Source organism: Sceloporus occidentalis, unplaced genomic scaffold, assembly GCF_023333645.1.
Source record: "Sceloporus occidentalis isolate IW3139 unplaced genomic scaffold, rSceOcc1.0.p SCAF_52, whole genome shotgun sequence".
NCBI lineage: Eukaryota > Metazoa > Chordata > Lepidosauria > Squamata > Phrynosomatidae > Sceloporus > Sceloporus occidentalis.
The window spans coordinates 334733-356879 of NW_028317032.1; the positions used below are offsets into that span (position 1 = coordinate 334733).

The 22147-nt window shown below is 45.5% G+C and overlaps 2 protein-coding genes across 2 annotated transcripts; both read left to right on the plus strand.

The window, feature by feature from the left end:
- Positions 1-46: 46 nt before the first annotated feature.
- TP53I3 (tumor protein p53 inducible protein 3) lies at positions 47-3694 on the plus strand. The gene is made up of 5 exons (XM_089491827.1): positions 47-184; positions 398-665; positions 1436-1648; positions 2962-3158; positions 3512-3694. The coding sequence occupies exons 1-5, from the start codon at positions 47-49 to the stop codon at positions 3692-3694; spliced, it is 999 nt and encodes a 332-aa protein (XP_089347953.1).
- A 6371-nt stretch (positions 3695-10065) lies between these two features.
- On the plus strand, positions 10066-15018 carry LOC149288310 (splicing factor 3B subunit 6-like). The gene is made up of 4 exons (XM_089491921.1): positions 10066-10095; positions 12846-12964; positions 14352-14490; positions 14929-15018. The coding sequence occupies exons 1-4, from the start codon at positions 10066-10068 to the stop codon at positions 15016-15018; spliced, it is 378 nt and encodes a 125-aa protein (XP_089348047.1).
- Positions 15019-22147: the final 7129 nt, after the last annotated feature.

The following is a 22147-nucleotide window of genomic DNA, read 5'->3' on the forward strand; positions in this document are numbered from 1 at the left end:
CGGTTAATCTAAGGTTAGCCATAACTTTGTTAATTTTGCAGATAAAATGCTAGCTGCGTATTTTGACGTGCCCGGAGGACCAGAGAATTTGTACATCAAAGAGGTGGCTAAGCCTGTCCCAAAAGAAGGGGAAGTTCTTGTTAAAGTCCAGGCCAGCGCTCTCAACAGGGCAGACTTATTGCAGGTACGACGTACATTTATAGAATTGCTTTATACGTAGGCAGAATGTATATCATAAGTCAACGGATACAAAATCCGGAATGTTGTTAATGGTCGGGGGAGATCGTAAGCTGGCTTCTAGCTAATCACTGTCACCATGTGTTGCGATAAAGCAAATTGGGGTTCAGGGGCCACCAGCTCATTGGAGAAACGCTCCCAACGTATTTCTGTTTTGCAGAGAAGGGGGAAGTATTCCCCACCTCCGGGTGCCAGTGAGATTGTCGGCTTGGAAGCGGCAGGCACAGTGGTGGGCTTAGGTCCTGGTGCTGATGGGTTCTGGAAGGTTGGTGACCCAGTGATGGCTCTCCTTCCTGGGGGAGGCAATGCGCAGTATGTCACGGTACCCCCGGGTCAGCTCATGCCCATTCCAAGTGGTATGAAGGCAACGGAAGCCGCTGCCATCCCCGAAGCTTGGCTCACGGCCTTCCAGCTGCTGCACTTTGTAGGTGAGTCCTCTTCGTATTCATTTGATATGAATAGAAAAATCTGCAGAGGATTTCTCTAATAGCGCGCTTACCATCCTTGGCCTTCACTTGGCATATAGAGCAGCTCGTTGGGGCACATGCACCCTCGCTGTGCTGAATGCCACTTTTCAGACAGATCAACATTATTAAAGATTAAGGTTCTAGATCAGACTTGTAAATATGTTAAGCACTTTCTAAGACTCTGTTTGGTTTCTTCTTCATATTATCACCTCCGTGCCTGTAGCTCCGAAGAAAAAAAAAATGGTCCATCTAGTCTGCTCTTTTTGGGCCACTTAAGTCTCGAAGAGGAGCTTTGATACACCGGGTGTTCTTTAAACACACGTTGAGGATTCAGTCCTGTAGCCATCTTTCCATGGACCACTGGTTCAGCCTTCTGAACTCTTGGCTTTGCCAAACTGTCCTGTATGCCTAACAATGTTCTGTAGATATGGACAAATATGCCACAGATAATGCCAGAGATACTGCCGGTGAATTCTGATCCGATACGGTTGAGAGGATTCATGCATGCAGCTCGGTATGGGTTTGTAGACTGATCTCGTAGAGGCAAATGGGTCCCTGGCAACCACTAAGCTCTATGACGGTAATAAACTCAGCGCTGAACTTGATGACGGACCGCTACACAGTCGTAGGCGTGAAAATAGGGCAGTTCTGACATTGGGGTCCACGGAAACTGTTACATATTGTGGCTGTGCTACTTATTAATGTGAATATTTTACTCTCGTTTCTTACAGGCAAAGTTCAGAAGGGCGAGGCTGTCTTGATACATGCTGGCGCCAGCGGGGTTGGCACCGCCGCCATCCAGCTGTGCCGACTGGCCGGGGCTGTACCCATTGTCACGGCTGGATCCTCAGAGAAGCTTCAGATCGCTAAGAAACTTGGGGCTGCTGCGGGTTTTAATTACAAAGAGGAAGATTTCGGTACAAAGTGCCTTGAGTTCACAAACAGTAAGTTCTGACTCGCGTATCGCGTTCAGGTTTCATTATGTAGTAATGTTTTTTGTGTACGTTTTTCTGAGCTTTTATTAAATTGAAGGTTATGCTTCCAAATCCAGTGTGAAAAAAAGAATGCATGATGCAATTGTTTTTGAAGCATTTGCTACATATAGGTAAACTGTTATGAGACAGAGACCTTGTTATATATATATATATATAATTTAGGTGTAGAATGCAACATTTTAGGAGATTGTTTTGGTACTTTTTCCCTTCTGAGTTCCGTTGGGTGAGTTGTATGTCCTCACCCAAGGAAGATTGTTTTCTTGTTTCCTTTTACCAATCTCTGTGTATGGCTCGGCCAGAAGTATCTTCCCAATGGCCAAGCCATTGGACCAATACACTAATTTAGAGGGAGTAATGTTATTGTGGAACCTGTCCCCTGTTGGGGAAGGGGGGTATAACCTTGGTTTCCATTTGCCACTCCATGTATACGGTTGATATCTTCCCAATGACCGGGCTTTGCCAAGCCATTGACTAATATAATCGTAACCTGGCCAGCATTCTTTTGAAAATGTAGACCTTTGTCTGCTAAATGCCCCCATTCTTCTCTTAATCATAGCCATGCACTCAAACGTGAAAACCTAAAATATACGCAAAATTTGTTTGTTGAAGGACAAAGGAGGCTGGCACTCCCTGTACTTATCGAAGAGGCGTATGGCACAGACGTTGTACTCGTTGGGTTTATTCAACTCGCAGAAAGCCAAAGCAAACAGCGGGGAAACGCCATAGCAATCCCGAGCTGAAAAGATCTTGGCTCGTCTTCTGAGAAAGGGATGGGACAAATTTCCTTTCTTTTACTATTCGAGCTGGAATGGGCACATTGCTTAACGCCGGTGTTTTCCCTCTAAACTGGGAGTTTCCAGGAGAGTTGTGCCTTCAGCTCCCCAATTTCACCAAGTATTATGAAGGGTCAAGCCTAGTGAACTTCTCCCGTTAGAAGAGCTGAGCTGGCCCCATATAATGTATATAGGGGGATTTGTTTCATGTTATGGCACCTATTTACGTATGTATTACGCAGGGCCAGTGCAAATACCAAAGTCGATGTTTCTTCGGTTTTTTGTGTAAAACTAAATGTTTTTTCCAGGCAGCTTTGGGGTGGGAGGTAGGGGGCTGCACATAATATATTCCTACCAACTTAGAATAGTTTTTAGGCCTCCAGATATAGAATATTTAAATATCCTGGACTTGTCCAGAACATTGTGATCATTGCTGGGTCACACAATGTTTCTGTGCGTAACTCGCCTATCCTCTATTCTCCGTTCTAGATGTTGGAGTTGACATTATATTAGACTGCATAGGAGCCACACACTGGGAGAAGAACCTTCAATGCCTTAACACAGATGGCCGCTGGGTGCTCTATGGGCTCATGGGATCTGGCGAGATTAATGGGGATCTGCTGTCGAAGCTGCTTTGGAAGAGAGGAAGTATCCTGGGGAGTCTGCTGAGATCCCGTACCAGTAAGGCAAGTGGAGATTTGTGATGGACGCATGTAGGTTGCTCCATGCTCGTGCCATCAGTTGTAGGGCTTCAATGAATAACGCGTTGGCCTTCAGGGACATGGAGCCGAGTTAAAAACCAGAGCCCCTCAACCAGAGCCCCTCTCATTGATGTTCCACAGGAGCTTGCAGGGGTCTTTCTGTAACTATACAAACTGTAGTGTTGCCTACCTCAATCAGAGATTAGCAAAGAAGGAACGCCGATGGACCCGGTTAGACCCTCTTCTTCTATTATTTACTAGCGTTCTTGCACTGAACTCGTATATCGTGCAGTGACGGATTGTAACAGAAGGTTCACGTGTTTTTGTTTGTGTTACAGTACAAGGCAGAGCTGGTGAAAGCGTTCACCGAGAAAGCTCTACCGTACTTCAGCCCTGGCGGTCCAATTCAACTGCAGCCGATTGTGGACAGCGTGTTCCCCCTAGACAAGATCCCAGATGCTCATCAACGCATGGAAGACAACAAAAACACGGGCAAAATTGTTTTGCAGATTCCACTGTGACAGTCGGTCTACAGGGCGAAATTTTGAAACCGGTTCGGAGCACTTATGGGGTAAAATAAGAGGCAAATTGCACCAAACCTGGCTTTAAGCTCCAGACTTATCTCTCAAATAATGTTTTTATTGGGCAACAGGGGGCCAAGGACATATATTTTTCTAAATACACTTAAAACTCCTCATTAGAGAGTATTGCGCATGATTGAATCACTTGGCCAAAATGGCAGTGCCTTAATTTTCCTGATTCTACAAACATAAGCAGACGTTACGCAGACAAATCACATTGCTTGAGGACTTGCTTAGTTTAAGCGTCATCATTGATGACGACGTTTGTGATCCTTCTACTATATGAAGAGGCTCTTTGCACGCTGATAGAAACCCGACGGCAGATCAGGCCCGCTCGGCCCATATGGTCTACACGTGTTTCCTTCTGTAAAGCCTCGGACCTTAATCAGTCCTTGGTCTCGTCTCAGATTCTGCTGGGAGATTGTTCCACGTATCTACCACCCTCTCAGTAAAGTACAACATTACATCTAAGGAAGTTGTTGCCTGAACAAATGCATGCAGCGAGGTTTATGGTAAAGAGTAATTCTGGTTCAAAGTTCTAAAAGCGGTCAACCCTTACAATAGCCCAACAAGCAGGAACATTCCATTAGTTGAAATAGAGTAAAGATATATAAATTATTTCGTTTTGCTTTCCATAGTTATGCGTAAAGTTATCAAAAGGTTATTTTTGAACTTGATTCTCAAATGATTCCTGGCCACGTAATTTTTTAATATTGAGAAACCGTATAGATCGCGCCGCGTTGTGCTACGGTTACATCTCCCGGTAGATGTGACGGGAAAATATTTGCTCTGTATCAAGCAGCGCGCAGGGGTTTGTTCAGCGGGATTAATGTGTCAGGCCGTGGGACGAATGTCCTTTTTTTTGCTTCTATGGTTACCTGCGACGTGAAGTGGGTTTCTTTTTCTTGTGGGGTGGCGCAGTGCCACATCCTTCCTGGAAGAAACAATTCTCCTTCTTTTCATCGTGTGAAAGGATCGTTAATGAGTCGGACACAATGCGTACGTCGTACTGGCGCGTTTGTCCTATGTAGACAGACAACTCCGAGAGTAAACTCGGGCCAAGTTTTGGTTACAACTCCGGCCAGCTGGACTAATTCGTGAACAACAGAAGGACACGAAAACACATTTGTAGCCTTTAATGAAATTTTAACTCAATGTATAGATCAAAAGAAAAAAAGTTATTCCCAACATGCCTTTTTCCTCCTCTCTTTCATTTTAAATACTTTATTTACCTAAATGTTGTTAGAAAAACTTGTGGATTTTCCCGGTTTAAGTGACTGACCCCCTTCACACCTGAACTAGATTTCTGTGATTCCTACACCTACACGTCCACTAATTCAAGCGGAGTAGTTGCTATAGCAACTCATTGAATGGTCTTGCGCCAAAGTTACCCCTTACAAAGCGTCTTAAACTGGTCTATGGGTCACTGCCGGTCTTCGAGATGGATTAAGGAATACGTTTGTTTCTTTAGAAGACATTTTGGTTTAGGAGAGTTGTGATGTCAGCTGCCTAACTTCACTATTCGTTATGAAGGTCCAACACGAGCAGGTTTCTCCAAGATAAAGGGATAGGCAGACCCTGTATAATGTATAATTTAATGTATTATTGTGTCTAGGGCTGCAACTAACGATTATTTTAATAATCGATTAGTTGGCCGATTATTTTTTCGATTAATCGATTAATCGGATAAAAAAATGCAATTTTTTTACATTTAAAATAATGTAATAAAAAATGTACAATTTACACTTTCATCTCTTTATCACAATGGCCTCTCTCTATTCACCTTCTTATTTTACTGACATAATAAAAGCTACAAGAACCCAAACACGGTGTTTCTCAAACTAGGTTTTAATACAAAGTTATTAGTAAATATTAATTCATATGTTAACTATTTTTCATATTTAATAAAAACTATGAGGAAAAAAAGCCTTATTTAAAAATTTTTTATTTACCAAACTGCCCCCGGTTATGCACATCAGACCCCCAGCTTGCCACTCTGCCCCCATATATGCCTTATACCTCTTATATGCCAGATTCCACTGTGCCCCTGATATGCCTTATACTCCTTATATGCCAGTGATATGCAACTGAGCCCCCTGATATACCTTTTACCCCCAGATGTTTTATGACCCCCTGATATGCCTAATATCGATATGCCTTATACCCCCTATATTCCCTGAAATTCATAATACCCCCCATACACCACTATAACTCACCCATACACCACTCTGGCTCCTCCCCCTCCCATACACCACTCTGCCGCCTCCCCCTCCCACACACCACTCTGCCGCCTCCCCCTCCCATACACCACTCTGCCGCCTCCCCCTCCCATACACCACTCTGCCGCCTCCCCCTCCCATACACCACTCTGCCGCCTCCCCCTCCCATACACTACTCTGCCTCCTCCCCCTCCCATACTCCACTCTGCCTCCTCCCCCTCCCATACTCCACTCTGCCTCCTCCCCCTCCCATACTCCACTCTGCCTCCTCCCCCTCCCATACACCACTTTGCCTCCTCCCCCCTCCCACACTTCACTCTGCCTCCTCCCCTCTCCCATACACCACTCTGGCCCCTCCCCTCTCCCATACAACTCTGGCCCCTCCCCCTCCCATACTCCACTCTGCCTCCTGTCAGCAACGGATCTTCACTAGACAAGGACTTTCACTGCAGCTTCATAGAAGCCACAGTGTAAGTGAAGTGCAGTAACGGACACTCACAGGCTGACAGAAAATCATCCTCTCTGGGGGGGAGGAGCCACAGTGGTGTATGGGAGGGTGGCTCCCATACACCCTTCTGACTCCTCCCCCCTCCCATACACCGCTCTGCCTCTCTACCCGGCTCCGTTACTGACAGTAACGGAGGCTGTATGTGCGATGCAGACCCCCACCAGCTGACAGAGAGGATGATTCTCTGTCAGCCTGTGAGTGTCTGCATCGCAGACAGCCTCCGTTACTGCACTTCACTTACACTGTGGCTTCTATGAAGCTGCAGTGAAAGTCCTTGTCAGTAACGGAGCCGGGAGAGAGGCAGAGTGACGTATGGGAGGGGGAGGAGTCTGAGGGGTGTATGGGAGGGGAGAGAGAGACGGAAGTGAGAGACCGGCCGACAGTGAGGGGAATCCAGGTCTCCTGCAGCGTTGCGGGGGATCTGGATTCTGGTGTTATAATCCGATCTCAGTTTGAGATCGGATTATTATAAGGAGAGGAGTTTTTCAGAGCATTTGCTCTGGAAAAAAAACCCTCTTTTTATAATCGATAAAAATCGATTAATCGATGATGAAATTCGTTGCCAACGATTTTCATAATCGATTATTATCGATTTTATCGATTAGTTGTTTCAGCCCTAATTGTGTCATAGGAAGTGAAAAATGGCATGAAAGGTATTGCAAGAAGCAGAATACCCTGATCTTGTGTAGGTTGGGGTATTTCATCCCCAACTAAATAATGTTTACCCTGCCAGGTGTTCTTAGGGGGCTCGAGGCATCGCTAGGCACTTCTTTTGTATTATCTAATATACCCCGTAACCTGAATGGCATTGTGGATGTCGTTCACAAGCCCTGCTGACCCCGTTTTAACCGGTGCCCGCGGTTTCACTGTCCAGTAGGGTTAAATAAAAATATCGCTATTCTTAATATGCCAAATACTGCCGTGTTTTGTGATTTGGTTGCCCTGCGGTTTAGTTATAATGATTATGGCATTTAATAATAATAATAATAATAATAGCAGCATTCATTCCAGGCCCGTTACCGCCTTATCTTCTGATCTGACTGCACAGTAATCGTTTGTCTAATTATGAAAATGCTTTTGCTGTCAATTTATTAAAATAAAAACATTTACAGATTTTGATATTTCTAAATGTTTTGTCCTTCGCTTTCACTGATTTATGTAATTATATAATATAAAAACAATTCTTCGCTCCCCGTATGGATGGAATGTGTCTTCAGATCCTCTACCTGCAGCATCTTGGCTGTTCCCAGCCCTGCACTCTTCTGGACCGAGCGTTCTCACGTCGTTCCGGGAATCTCCCAGCTTAGGAGTTACAGCCCTGATGACCACGGTGACTTCACTCTCCACATCTCACTCACTCACTCTCTCTATATATATATGTATACATACACACACTCCACACAATATTTATTTATATATGTGTTTCAAATGTACATGGAAGTGTTTGGATCATAATTATACTTTCCGCAGCCAGATTCCGAGATACTCTCCTTCGTATTGATTTAGGACAACCCTACATTCTAGCTTTTCTGAATATTTCCTTGATGACTAGGGTTAAAAATAAATAAATAATAGACATTTTTTAAATTACTGTTAGTCCAATAAAAAGGTATTACAAGATTCTGTAACAGTCTGTTATTTTGCATTCTTGATGACCGAAACGCAGGCATATAAATGTCTTTTCATCCCATTCCTAAAACATACCTCGCAGGTGTCCCCTTATGTGGTCAGAGTCTGCTTGGGACGCAGAACGCATCGTCGCTTCATTCTTCCTGATAAGAAACACTTCTAGTTTAATGTTCTCGCTCTGTTACCTGAGCCCAATCTACATTACTTATTACTGTATACAGCGCTGGGGGGGTTATATTACGGTATACAGCGCTGGGGGGGTTATATTACGGTATACAGCGCTGGGGGGGTTATATTACTGTATACAGCGCTGGGGGTTATTAATGTATACAGGGCTGGGGGTTATATTACTGTATACAGCGCTGGGGGGTTATATTACTGTATACAGCGCTGGGGAGTTATATTACTGTATACAGTGCTGGGGGTTATATTAGTGTATACAGCGCTGGGGGTTATATTACTGTATACAACGCTGGGGGTTATATTAGTGTATACAGCGCTGGGGGTTATATTACTGTATACAGCGCTGGGGGGTTATATTACTGTATACAGCGCTGGGGGGGTTATTACTGTATACAGTGCTGGGGTTATATTAGTGTATACAGCGCTGGGGGTTATATTACTGTATACAGTGCTGGGGGTTATATTAGTGTATACAGCGCTGGGGGGTTATATTACTGTATACAGCGCTGGGGGTTATATTACTGTATACAGCGCTGGGGGTTATATTAGTGTATACAGCGCTGGGGGTTATATTACTGTATGCAGCGCTGGGGGGTTATTACTGTATACAGTGCTGGGGGTTATATTACTGTATACAGCGCTGGGGGTTATATTACTGTATACAGCGCTGGGGGTTATATTACTATATACAGCACTGGGGGTTATTACTGTATACAGCGCTGGGGGTTATATTACTGTATACAGCGCTGGGGGTTATATTACTATATACAGCACTGGGGGTTATTACTGTATAGAGCACTGGGGGTTATATTACTGTATACAGCGCTGGGGGATTATATTACTGTATACAGCGCTGGGGGTTATATTACTGTATACAGTGCTGGGGGGTTATTACTGTATACAGCGCTGGGGGGAGATTACTGTATACAGCGCTGGGGGTTATATTACTGTATACAGAGCTGGGGGGATATTACTGTATACAGCGCTGGGGGTTATATTACTATATACAGCACTGGGGGTTATATTACTATATACAGCACTGGGGGTTATTACTGTATAGAGCACAGGGGGTTATTACCAGTGTTCCCTCTAAGCTGTGCGCTTGTGCGCGTGCACATAGCTTTTTTAGAGAGCGCACATGTCCAAAAATTGTGCAATTTTTGCTCTGTGAACCTTTTTTGCACAAGAGAAATTTTCTGCGCACACCAACTCAGAAAAATTAGATGGAACATTGGTTATTACTGTATACAGCGCTGGGGGTTTTGCTCAAGGAGAAAAATATTTTTCTCATATGACTACGTTTTAATTAAGTGGGGTGGATCTCCTTCTTGCTATAGGAATCTTTGACTGATTAAGTTATTTCCTCGCCCTTTAATATCTGTGTGTCTGTCATTTAGGACAGAGCAGAACATTACTTATAAATAAACCAACATTTCTAAATGAAAATGAAATTCGTGAAGACACTTTATACAGTCACATAAATAGCTATTAATAGTCCCAATATCTCTATCCCCGACAAGATGAATCCCCCCTCGGTGGGTGGAGCCGCCTTCTCAGACATGCGCATAACAAAAGACTCCAGGAATATGGCCGCCCCCTGTAACTGAATGGCGATAGCAGCGGTCTCGAGTGTATGAAACTCTTTGACGCTGTTTCCGGGCGTAGTTGGGTGACGTAGTTTCCTGTGCGTCCCGTTTCCTCCGCGTCCACACTGTTTGGGCCGCTGTTTATTTTCGTCTGGCTGTTGGAAGGGTTTTTCTCCGGTAATCAACATGGCGATGCAAGCAGCGAAACGCGCGAATGTAAGTTACTCCGACACATTGTACATAGCGGCGAGGGGCTCCGAAAATGGCGAGATAAACACACCGGTTGTTCCGGGAAAGTCGCCCGTGTGCTGCCTTTCCCGAGTGTTACAGCAAAGCCTGATATCGTATTAAATAGCTGGATAGACCTGGACAGTCACGTCCGGCCTAAAGCTTTTCAGTGGTCATCACTGTTTCTTTATTGTATATGATAGCGCTATATAAATCTATAGGTCTTTAAATGATTTAGCCCCCCTCCCCCCCGAGTATACATTCTTGGCTTTAGGCCTTTTTTTGCTCCGTATTTTTATAGTTCAGTAATAGTCTCATAGCTTGCATTTACTGATTCCCCAGTTTAAGAATATATTAAAGATATACCTTAGTTGTTGGTCTCGTCTTAGATTCAGGCACCATGTGTCTATCCCAAGCATGTTTAAATTCCGTTACTGTAATAGCCGCTACCACCTCTGATTTGAGGCTGTTCCACTTATCTACCGCCTTATGTTACATCTAAGCCTCTGCCCCTCTGGATTCTGACACTTTAGAATCATTGCTGGCTTTATTGCTGTTTTAGACCAGAATTCTTTATATTCTGCAGATTCTTTGCTTGGCGATTTGTTTTAATCTTAAAGCATCAGCAAGGGTTCATTCCGGATGTGCCACGGTGGCCTTATTACTCTTGAAATCAATCTAGATCAGTGATCTCCCCTGTATTTGAGGAGGTTTGGCCTCCACTTGATTGCTGAGAAGTATCTGACAAAGAAAGGCTTAGTGCTTCAGACGCTTAACGGTGTCTTTTGAATATAAATGTACTTTAGAACTAAGGTTCACCAGTCTGGGGTCACTTAGAAATGTCTTTCTAACATGTAAAGGATCAGAAATCCAGCGCAGACGGGGTTAATGTAAATAAATATTGTAGCTGGAAATAGCTGATTTTTTTATGGAATCTCGCTCCTGTATCGCTCCCATCAGGCTAATTGATGGTTAGAAAACCCTTTTTGTAATTATGTTACAGCCAGAAATGTTCTTGTTTTCCATGAAAACAGCTGAGTGACCCCAAACTTCTGAACAGTAGCATATGTGATGTTCGCTCGCTTTGAGCAGGGCCCTCCTCACCTATTTCTGTAAGTCAAATATATACTACTTATGTCCTGTCTACCCATTGTACAGCGCTACGGAATCTGATGGTGCTATATATATATATATTAGTAGTCTTGTACGGATGGGAGATGAATCCGGCTGTCCTGTGATGTCATTCCGTGCCTAAACCCGCCTCGCTTTACAGAAGCTCCAGCGCGGTGTAACAAGCCGTATCCCCCGACGTGAGCTGGCGATTATATTGGGATCGCGAGCCGGGGTATTCCACGGCCAATCCTTATAGTCTGTGAAATTGGCTACGGGGAAGGCTACAATGACCCCCGCTGCGCTGGACCAAATAGTACACAGAATAAGCCCTTTAAGGGCCAGCGGTGTGTTCGGCAAAGTGTTTCATACCCCGGCTTATAATCGGGCGAGGAGCACCCTTCTGATCCAATATGCTGAACCACTTTTTTCACGTCTGAAGGAGTCGCTTTTATACGAGGCCGTGGAATTAAAGCAGGCGCTTGCGTTCTCCTTTCTCCTCGGGTTACGGCAGAAGACAAACCTAGCCAAACAATGTAACTGGTGGCCCTCGAAGGTGCTGCTGTGGGCCTCGCAAGAGAAATCTGTCCCCTTAAACATAGTCCTAGAAATCCAATCAAACAAACAGACCAACAGAGCTCGCCAGAGGAAGAAGATCTATACGTTTATATAATATTCATAAATTCATCACAGATACGGCTGGATGCTGACCCCGCGTCTGTCCAGATATCTCGGCAACCGGGCGGTAACGCTAAGCTATAGGGTCCCAGAGGACTGTGACATGAAAGTGTCAAGTCTTGGTCGCTCTAGTCCTAAAACGAAGAGTTTCCAACACCGGGAACATCCTGCGATCTCGGGTGAATGAATGAGTCTCCGCACATATAGTGTGAATGGACTTTGTAACCCGGGGCAGTCGGTAAGTGAGCGCACGCCGTGCACACGCAACCTCCACGGGCCGCGATCCCCGAAGCGTTCCTCTCCAAAGCCCCCAACCCGTGAAGTCTCGCTTTTCTTTCTGTGTTTGTAGTGATTGGCTGCTCTGGTAAACGGGACGCGGATCCTTGCGCTTTATGCGGCAGACCCTGCATCAGGATGGCAATATAATAAGATTTCAGCACGCACCAAATGTAAAGTAACGGGGGATTCGTTCCTCCTTGTAACCCTTAAACTGCTGGACACCGCGTCAAACAAGTCTTCTCTGACAGAAATTTTTTTTTCCTGCGGTGCTGACCTTTGTGCCACACAAAGTTTGGATTCTAAAGCGTTTGGCCCTGAAAAGGAAAATACTTGCTGTTTTATTATTATTATTCTTATTGTTTTATATAGCACCATCAAATTCCGTAGCGCTGTACAATTGGTGGACAGGACATAACAAGTAGTATGTAACAATCTGACTTACAGAAACAGGTGAGGAGGGCCCTGCTCTAACGGGCTTATTTCAGCTAGAACCCCTTTGGATGGATTTTCTCCTGAATTTTTAGACCAGGTTGGCTCCCAAGTAGGTGTTTTTGGGGCTTGGATGTTCTGTAGATATTTGGCAAGTTGAATTTATTCATTTTAAGGTTCATTTAATATGGATTTTCTTCTTTTAATATAATTTATTGTCTCTTGCTCTCCCCCTTTCTTAGATTCGCTTACCGCCTGAAGTGAACAGGATCCTGTATATAAGGAATCTGCCGTATAAAATCACAGGAGAAGAAATGTACGACATTTTTGGCAAATACGGACCTATTCGGCAGATCCGAGTGTAAGTTTCTACTTCTTTAGTATTATTAACCTGCCTAAAAACACTGACGGCGACCCGTCGCCCCATCCCTTCCATATTTCAGATTCTACTAGCTGCAAACGCATGCGACAAGCGTTATTTACTAACCGATCGATAAAGTGTTCGTGAGATTTATTTAACGCAGGATTATGAGGGTCCTGCCTTGTACCCCCCCTCCTCTCTGACAGGCGTACATCAAGGGCAAACGGGCTTTGGAAGCTTCCAAGGACCTGCAAATTAAAGCTGCCCCCCCCCCCAAACACACAAATCCCATTAATACCCCTTAAAAAGGGAAGCTTTTAGTGACATGAAGTAATCTCTTTGGAAATAGGCACGGAACGCGTTGTCACGACAATCTGATAAACACAGCCTTTCAGAATACTGCTGTGGGTGTATGGGTTGCCTAGCAACAGAATCACACTGCTACGCCAGCTTTAACATAATAGCACGGTGGGAACGCAATGAGCAGGGGGGTGTCTTGCGGAATAAATACAATCTGATTATCGGCCCCGTTTACTCGTTTAATGTATAGATCGGATCCCCTTGAATCACGGCCCGTGTGGACAGCGAAGGGATTGTGCGTTGTGAGATTGTCACATGTGTTGCGGCTCTAATACACTCGGTGATTGGCGGGGGTGTTGTGCAGCGGGCTCTGTTATTGCACCAGTGCGTGAAGCTGTCCTGCGCCATCAAAGGTGCCCTTGCCTTTCATTATTCGAAAGGGAGAGATTCCACCTGAACGGCGATATACAGACGCTACCGTTACCCAGCAGTCCCCCGGCACCTAAGGAGTGCGCCGACGATCTGTTTGGAGTAACACGTGGGGGGTGGTGGTCAGGTATCTCTAAAACGGTCACCGTCAAAGAAAATAATCCAGCGGAAACAAAAACCATAGTGCAAAGGGACAAAATGTAGGAGCCGGCAAGGTGGATCAGTGATAAACGATTAATATGCCCCAGGGTGGTAAAATTAATAAAAAAAATAGCCAATTTCCTGTCTAAACAATAAACTTTCTAACCATCTTACTGGCTGCTTGGATTTTTCTTAAAACCCAAGGCAAAGAGATTAAAATACTTAATATTAATATTTAATAGCCTAAATAGTTAATATTCTATGATGGCGATGCTTTTAAATGAATGCTACTCACTGATGGAAGCTCATCGGCGAAGAAAAGATGGCTTCAACGGTACGCGAGCGGGAAAATGGCGTGACCGTCCCTTCCGTAGAGCGCTTTTATAGAAAAATATAAACTAAAACAAGATGTAAGGCGGCAATAAGACCGCACGGTGTCGTTTTAAGGGTTAAGTAAGAGTGGAAGTCATTGTCTGAACCTGTAGTCCACGCGGCTATAATGTATGTTTTTGTACAGTGGGAACACGCCGGAGAGCAGGGGCACCGCTTATGTGGTTTACGAGGACATCTTCGATGCCAAAAACGCTTGCGATCATCTCTCTGGCTTCAACGTCTGTAACAGATACCTGGTAGTATTGTACTACAACGCGAACAGGGTAAGGAGCGCGGTCATCCGCACGCGGGTTCACACCGTATCTAGCGGGCGTGCGATTGGGGGGGGGGGGGGGGGGGGGTGTTGTGGCAGCTACTGCGCGAGAGCCCGTGACTTCTGCTATAACCCCGGCAATCACATTATTTCACGCTGACGATGATTACAATCTGCATTCATCCATAAAAAACATTTTAATGGATGTTTTTGTTATGAAATGGCACGGTGGCTGTTGGATGGGATGGGATGATACTTAATAACTACTAAGGAACCCAGTCCTGGCATCCGCGACCGATATAAATAAACCTAAACTATATGTGGAGATATTAGAAGCTTTGCTATATATAAAGGGGGTGCGTAGGACGTGGATTCTTTCTTTCTATTGGATCACCTGCCCTGATTGTATTTTAATGGCTGTTCCTGCTTTCGTGTTTCCCCTTTCCAGGCCTTCCAGAAAATGGACACGAAGAAAAAAGAGGAGCAGCTCAAACTTCTCAAAGAGAAATATGGAATCAACACAGATCCCCCCAAATAAAATACCGACCTTGCGTTTTAGTATTTTTTTTTTTCTTCTTTTGATCTTTTGACTTTTTTTTTTGTACAACGTAATTCCAATGATATTTTAGAATGCGCCAACCAGAAGACAATTGTTTGGTGGTTTTTTTTGTCTGTGATGCAAAATTCTGCCGTTTCCCTTTTCTTGTCTGTGAACATGTTGAAAATGTGTACATTGTTCCAATGGAATAAATTGTTTATGAAAAAGAGCTCCTCTGTTCTTTTATGTTAATATATATATTGTATATAATATATATATTGCATATTTATTAAGGGTGGTAGGTAAGTGGGACAGCCTCCCAGCGGATGTGGTAGCGGCTAATACAGTGAGGGAATTTAAACATGCATGGGATGCTGACTCTAAGACGAGACCAACGACTGATTTAGGGCTGAGTCTTCACATCAGGAATACTGGCTGCTAGAAGGGCAGAAGAATCGGTCGGCAGATAAGAATCGATGTTTCTATGGGGATAGGCAAAGCAATGGGGGGGGGGGGTTATGACTTCATAACATTTAAATTCTGCATCATATCTGAATACCAAGATGCGGAAGGCATGCTGCTTCTAATAACCAGTAAATGAATCGTTTGCCCCAATGTGGAACGCGCAGTAAGAGAGCGGACTGGGGCGTAATGACCACTTGTGCGATAATTACACCATGCGGCTCTCCTGGGGGCCGCCTGACATTTGGAGAAAGTGCGCTCGCTAATGTATCTTCTCGTAAGAAAGGGGAGGAAAAAAAACGTATTTAAAGAGAAGCAATTCTGACAAATAGAGACATTAACACTGCGAGTACCGCAGGGTAAGCTGCGTATGTAAAGTGATTCTGGTGCCACGTTTGAGAAGCGGACCTATCACCATAGCAACCATAGTTCCTGCTGACTCACACTGTTGGTTGCTGAAATGTTAAGAACCCATTTACAGCATGGAAAAAGGTATCACAACGCGCCGTTCCCGCGATCTGCATGGTTATTCCTCCCCGTTCGGTTATTTCTCCTCCGTTAAGTTTCTGATTTGAATAAATTGGTTCAGAAAGCCTTTGTAGGGGTGCGAGCATCACCTCACACGCTGCCTATTCATGCGCATGCATTTCTTTCATTTTGGGTCCACAGACCATAGTAGTGCAACCAGGACTACCTCTATGTCTCTTTCCTCCATTCGTAGAAAAATAGCCTTTCGGACCATCTAGTTGCCTGTTTTTTCACCTTTAAAGACCCCAACCTTAATCAGTCGTTAGAGTCAGGAGCCGTATGCCTATCCCATGCATGTTTAATACCCTCACTGTATGAACCTTTACTACTTCTATTATATTAACTGGAACTGCTGGTGTTTCGGGGTCTGTTGCGTATGATCATTCGTGCTCGTTCCAAATGCATTTCTTCTTACTCATAGCCATACCTGGGAACTTTTCTACTCTGGCTACCCCCGGAGCCTTCCCTTGCGGAACGTGGCCAGGACTGCCCATTGACGTCAGTCACGTGGCGTTGGTGGGTGGTCCAGCCAGGGCCGGCCCGACAATGGAGCCGAGTGGGGCAACCCCAAGCCCCTTTTTTTTTTTTTTTTTTTTTTTTTTAAAGTGAAAGAGAGAGAGAGGGGCGCCGAGTGGTACCTGCTCGGCGCCCCTCTCTCTCTCCTCTGCGGCGAGTCTTCCTGTTCAGTCTCAGTGCCGGCTTGTAATGCTGAGTGCCGGCACCGAGACCGAACAGGGAGACTCGCCGCAGTACTGCTGAAAGGTAAGTACAAGGAGGGGGGGGGGGGGGGCGGCAGGGACGGAGGGAGAGGAAGGGTAGATAAGGGGGGGGGGCATTTTAAAATTCGCCCCAGGCGGCATTTTGCCTTGGGCCGGCCCTGGGTCCAGCTGACATCGGGGGCATTCCTGCTGATGTCAGCTGGAAACAACCCTATTTGAAGGGAAAATGGGCGGGGAGAGGGGCATGTCAAGACCACGCTCCTGTGACCCGGAGGATTCGGGTCTTGACCCGGAGAATCGGTGCTTCACGGGGAGATCTCCGGGTCAAACTCAGAGAGTCCCCAGGTATGGTCATGGAGCCGCTTGTCTGCGAGAAGGAGAAAGACAAATTGTGTTGGTTACACGGGAGAGCTAATGCGAATGAATGAAATCTAATGGAGCTTTTACACAATAAACGGAGGAAGGCTTAATTCACGTCTAGACACATTATTGCTCTAACTGAACGGAGACAATAAAACCTTTGATGTGTTGAATCAGTGGAAATTATTTACAGGTCAGAACACGTCAAAATATTTACACCGGAGATACGTACCTGGAACAATTCTCTAAAGAATGCCAGAAACGGGACATGGTATCCTATTTAGAAGAGTAAGCGCGTTACATCATGGTAACTGAAAGAGAATTCTCCCGCTGCACTTTCGTGTATATAATAATAATGTATGTAACAGCGTTTACATTTTTATGGTGCCCCCTTGCAAATGTACGGGGGGATTCCGCTGAATGCTTCGCATGTATTTGCCCCTTTCCCCACTCCCTAGCTATTATCCGTGCCAAGCAGGAAGGACTAACACACCTCCAGTCAGCTGTTCAGACCCCACTGCGCATGCACGGAGCGCACTCCCATTGACTTCAATGGGATCGTTTTCACTGATTGGCTAAATGGTCGGTGGAGGTCACAGAGTACTTTCATATGCATGTAAACGGTCCCTTTAAAATTACTTGTTACTTGTTAAAAATAGCATACTTATACAAAATTATTATTTCTGTTATTATTAATATCATCATCAGAATTTTTATTTTCATTAACATTATTATTTTTATTATTATCATTAATGGTATTTTTTCTATTATTATAATGAATAATTATCATTAATGTTATGATTATTATTATCATTAATGTTATATTTTTCACTATTATAAATATCATTATTATCATCATCATTAATGTTATTATTTTTACCATTATATCATTATTACTATTTTCTATTATTATTATTAATATTATCATTAATGTTATTATTTTTTGTATTATTACTTATAATTCTCCACAAGTTAGACAGCACTTAGTGATATATTAGGAGTTACTAACTAGCTGACATTTTAAAGTCTGCTCATTAAAGGTCAGCTCGACAAGCGACGCAACTATTCATTATCGCAGCAGTTGTGCCCTTTCTTAGGAGGGGCAAACAGGGGCCCTGCTCTCCCTCGGGCTTGCATTGCCGAAAAAGGGGAGAGCTATGATGTCATATATAAGGACTCCGCTTTACTCGGTGATGCAACGACCATGAGTGACGGGGAAAGGTGTGGTAAGTAGCAACCCATCAGCCCCACTAACCCCAACATAAGAGCTGAGATATTTTTAACATACCCGCCATCACCTTAACGGCAGCTTTCACTTATATATATTCACTTAATTTATATTTATAGCATATTTAAAATTATGAGGTTTTGGTGTCGTGTCTGATCGTATAGAAAGACACTAAGAAAGGATCACGGCAGATAAAAAAATGTCCGATGATGGGTAATTGGGGTAAATACATTATGTAGGGAAAGCGGCGTGTGTGTTATATATCCGTAGATCATTTCACATCAGGGGATGACATCATCACATTCTAGATTTATTCCTCCCTTTAAATGCCCGCTGGAACCTACAGGTTGCTAGGATACACATCAAGGGATGAATGCTTGAAAGCCCGGCTAAGCTTAGAGATTCTTATATACTTTTGAGGAATTCCGGTTCGTCGGAGAATGTATTTTCAGGACTAGCATATACAAACTAGGGCGCTTGGAGCAGGCGATGCCAAGAGGCGCCATGACCCACGCGCATGAAACGCACTCAGGGTGATAGAAAGGGCCGGCTGAAGGTGGGACTCCAGGTCTGGAGGGCTGTTTTTCCCAGCTTTGGTCCACAGGAACAGAACCTAGCGGATGGGGGGCATCCATACTGACTTCATACCCCAAAAATGTTAGGTGCCTTTCTCATGGGTTAGGGAGCGTGGCTAGAGGGTGAACAGGGGTCATGGCCGAAGCCAAGTGTTTAAAAAACAAAACTTATACCTTAGTAAACCTGGGCCTTCTGATCGAGGGAGAATTCTAGGAAATGACATCATCATCATACATTTGGGAAAGTCTGACACACGAAGCCCAATAATGTATGCGGAAGGCTCCATCCAACTTGTTTGCCTGATGGTCATTCCAGGTCTGGTTGGGTCCATCAGAGGAGATACTCTGGTCTTCCCAAGTGGCCCTTGATCACCGCTGCACAGAGAAGGGTCTCAGCAGGACACTGCTTGAAAATCATGCCCAAAACATGTTTTACTAACCTCAGGACCAGATTCACTGGCATGATATTGCTCTGCTCATATAACATAATTTACCCCAAACATTTCAGGTCCAGAGAGGCAGGGAGGGGCAGTACCCACCTACCTTACCCAAGGGCCACCTCACGGCTCTTAGCTTCAGAGTATTGAGAGGTGGTCATCATGTCTGGGAAATCTCAGAGTGAAGCACCGCTTCTTCGGGTCTCTGGGTCACCACGGGGAAACACCAGTTTGTGGGCCACCCACTTCTCTATTAAAAATAGCGTCTCTCCTGCGATAGCCAACAGGACCACCTGTAATGTCAGACATCCCGCCAAAGTCAGCGGGACCGCCTACGCATCCCGCAAAGGGGGCTCCGGGTAGCTGGGTCCACAACGTTTCCAGGTATGTGGTCATGTGAGAGCTGCAATGGAGGTACGTGCCGACCTTACAGCCCCCTTTCCCAGTCAGCCCCAACTGGGCCATGATCCTCGTGGACTGAAAACATGGGACAGCGGGGGGGGGGGGGGGGTGTTTAAAAGTCAACTGTTTACAGCTTTGTGCTTCAAATACCGCAATGAATTGTTTAAAACCATAGATATTTTTTTTGGGGGGGCCACTAGACTAAGAATAGATTTTATTCGACATGCGCGCCTCCTGGCATGAAGACTATAGAGAAAACATATGCAGATATAAAAGCTTTCAGCTGGATTTTCACAAGCATTTTAATTGAAAATGAATTGGGTTACACAATGGCGGCTCCCCTCCGGAATGCAGACTGCGGAGACGTTATTAGAAAAATATAATTAGTCTTTAATTGTATTTTCTGGTATATGTGAATATAAGCGGCTAGAATTAACGGGGAGCTGCCATCACAGCTGTTATCCGTACATATATTTACTCATTTATTCATACAGCTTGTGCTTTTGGTCAATACTTTTAATTGTTATAAAGATGGGAAAACATGCAGAAATCATAGAATTAGCGTGTGGCACATACTGTACGACCAATAGTATGTGGGCAGCTGGCCATCACACCTATATGCAGGCCTAATTGGCCTAGGTTTTGATACGTCACTGCCTATATGAGCTTGTTGGAGATCCCGTTTCAATACCTAAAGTTGTTGGCCCCCAAAAGCTTCTACTCTTCTGGGAAGGATTTCCACAAGATTTTGGGGAGTTTCTGAGGGGATTTTCACCCATTCATCCAGTAGAGCGTTTGTGAGGTCAGGCACTGATGTTGGACGAGACGCCCGGCTCACAATCTCCGTTCCAGTTCATCCCAAAGGTGTTGGATGGGGTTGAGATCAGGGTTCTGTGCGGCCGGTCAAGTTCTTCCACCCCAAGGTCATCCAAGTCCAGGGCCGGCCTTAGGGGTGTGCGACCTGTGCGACCGCACAGGGCGCCATGGTTGCAGGGGCGCCTGACCGGGACTTAGATTAAAGCATCGTTTTTTTTTTTAAACTTTATTTAACATCATTCATGTTAAATAAAGTTTAAAAAAAAACGATGCTTAAATCTAAGTCCCGGTCAGGGGCGCCGAGCGGTTGCTCGTGAAGTTCTCGGCAACCGCTCGGCGCCCCTTCCTTTCCGGACTATTCCGGCTCTCAACGTGAAATGCCGGCACCGCGGCAGAGCGAGAAGACAGATGCCTCCCGCTCTCACCGCAGGACTCCGGCAACAAGGTAAGTGGGGGGGGTGTAGTTTGAAGGGGCAGAGGGGGGGGGTGTAGAGTTTGAAGGGGCAGAGGGGGGGGGTGTAGTTTGAAGGGGCAGAGGGGGGGGTGGTGTAGTTTGAAGGGGCAGAGGGGGTGGTGGTGTAGTTTGAAGGGGCAGAGGGGGGGTGTAGTTTGAAGGGGCAGAGGGGGGGGGTGTAGTTTGAAGGGGCGGGGGGGTGTAGTTTGAAGGGGCAGAGGGGGGGTGTAGTTTGAAGGGGCAGAGGGGGGGTTGTAGTTTGAAGGGGCAGAGGGAGGGGGGTGTAGTTTGAAGGGGCAGAGGGAGGGGGGTGTAGTTTGAAGGGGCAGAGGGGGGGTGTAGTTTGAAGGGGCAGAGGGGGGGGTGTAGTTTGAAGGGGCAGAGGGGGGGGTGTAGTTTGAAGGGCAGAGGGGGGGTGTAGTTTGAAGGGGCAGAGGGGGAGGGGTAGTTTGAAGGGGTAGTTTGAGGGGCGGTAGTTTGAAGGGGCATGGGGGGGTAGTTTGAAGGGGCAGAGAGGGGGGGTAGTGAGGGGGGGCGCCAGAGGAGTAGTCCGCACAGGGCGCCACAACGCCTAAGGCCGGCTCTGTCCAAGTCATGCTGGAAAAGAAATAGGGTCTTACCCAAACTGTTGGAAGCATTGTCCAAAATGTCTTGGTATGCCGAAGCATTAAAATTATCCTTCACTTGAACTAAGTTAAGGGGCTCAAACTCAGCGCCTGTCCATTATCCCTCCTCCACCAAACGTTACGAGATAAACGTTCTCCTGGCATCCGCCAAACCCAGATTGATCCATCGGATTTCCAGATTCATCACTCCAGAGAATGCATTTCCCCTGCTCCAGAGCCCAGTGGCGATGGCTTTACACCACTCTAGCCCACACTAGGTTGAAACTCACCTAAACTCAATAATTAGGAGGGGAGGCCTTTATTTTTGGACATAAGGTGTATGTGGACATTTATTCACAGATCTTGCCCTTTCTGCTGCTGCACACCTGGCCCAACAAAAGGCGTCATTTCTACCGCAGCCCCATTGGCTAAGCAATTGGCCAGTTTGAGCCCAGCGTCCACTCCTGGGAATCCGGAGTCTCTGGGTTGGACCCGGAGTCTCCAAGGGTCTGTTGTCTTGTGCTTGACCCCGCCCACTCCCAG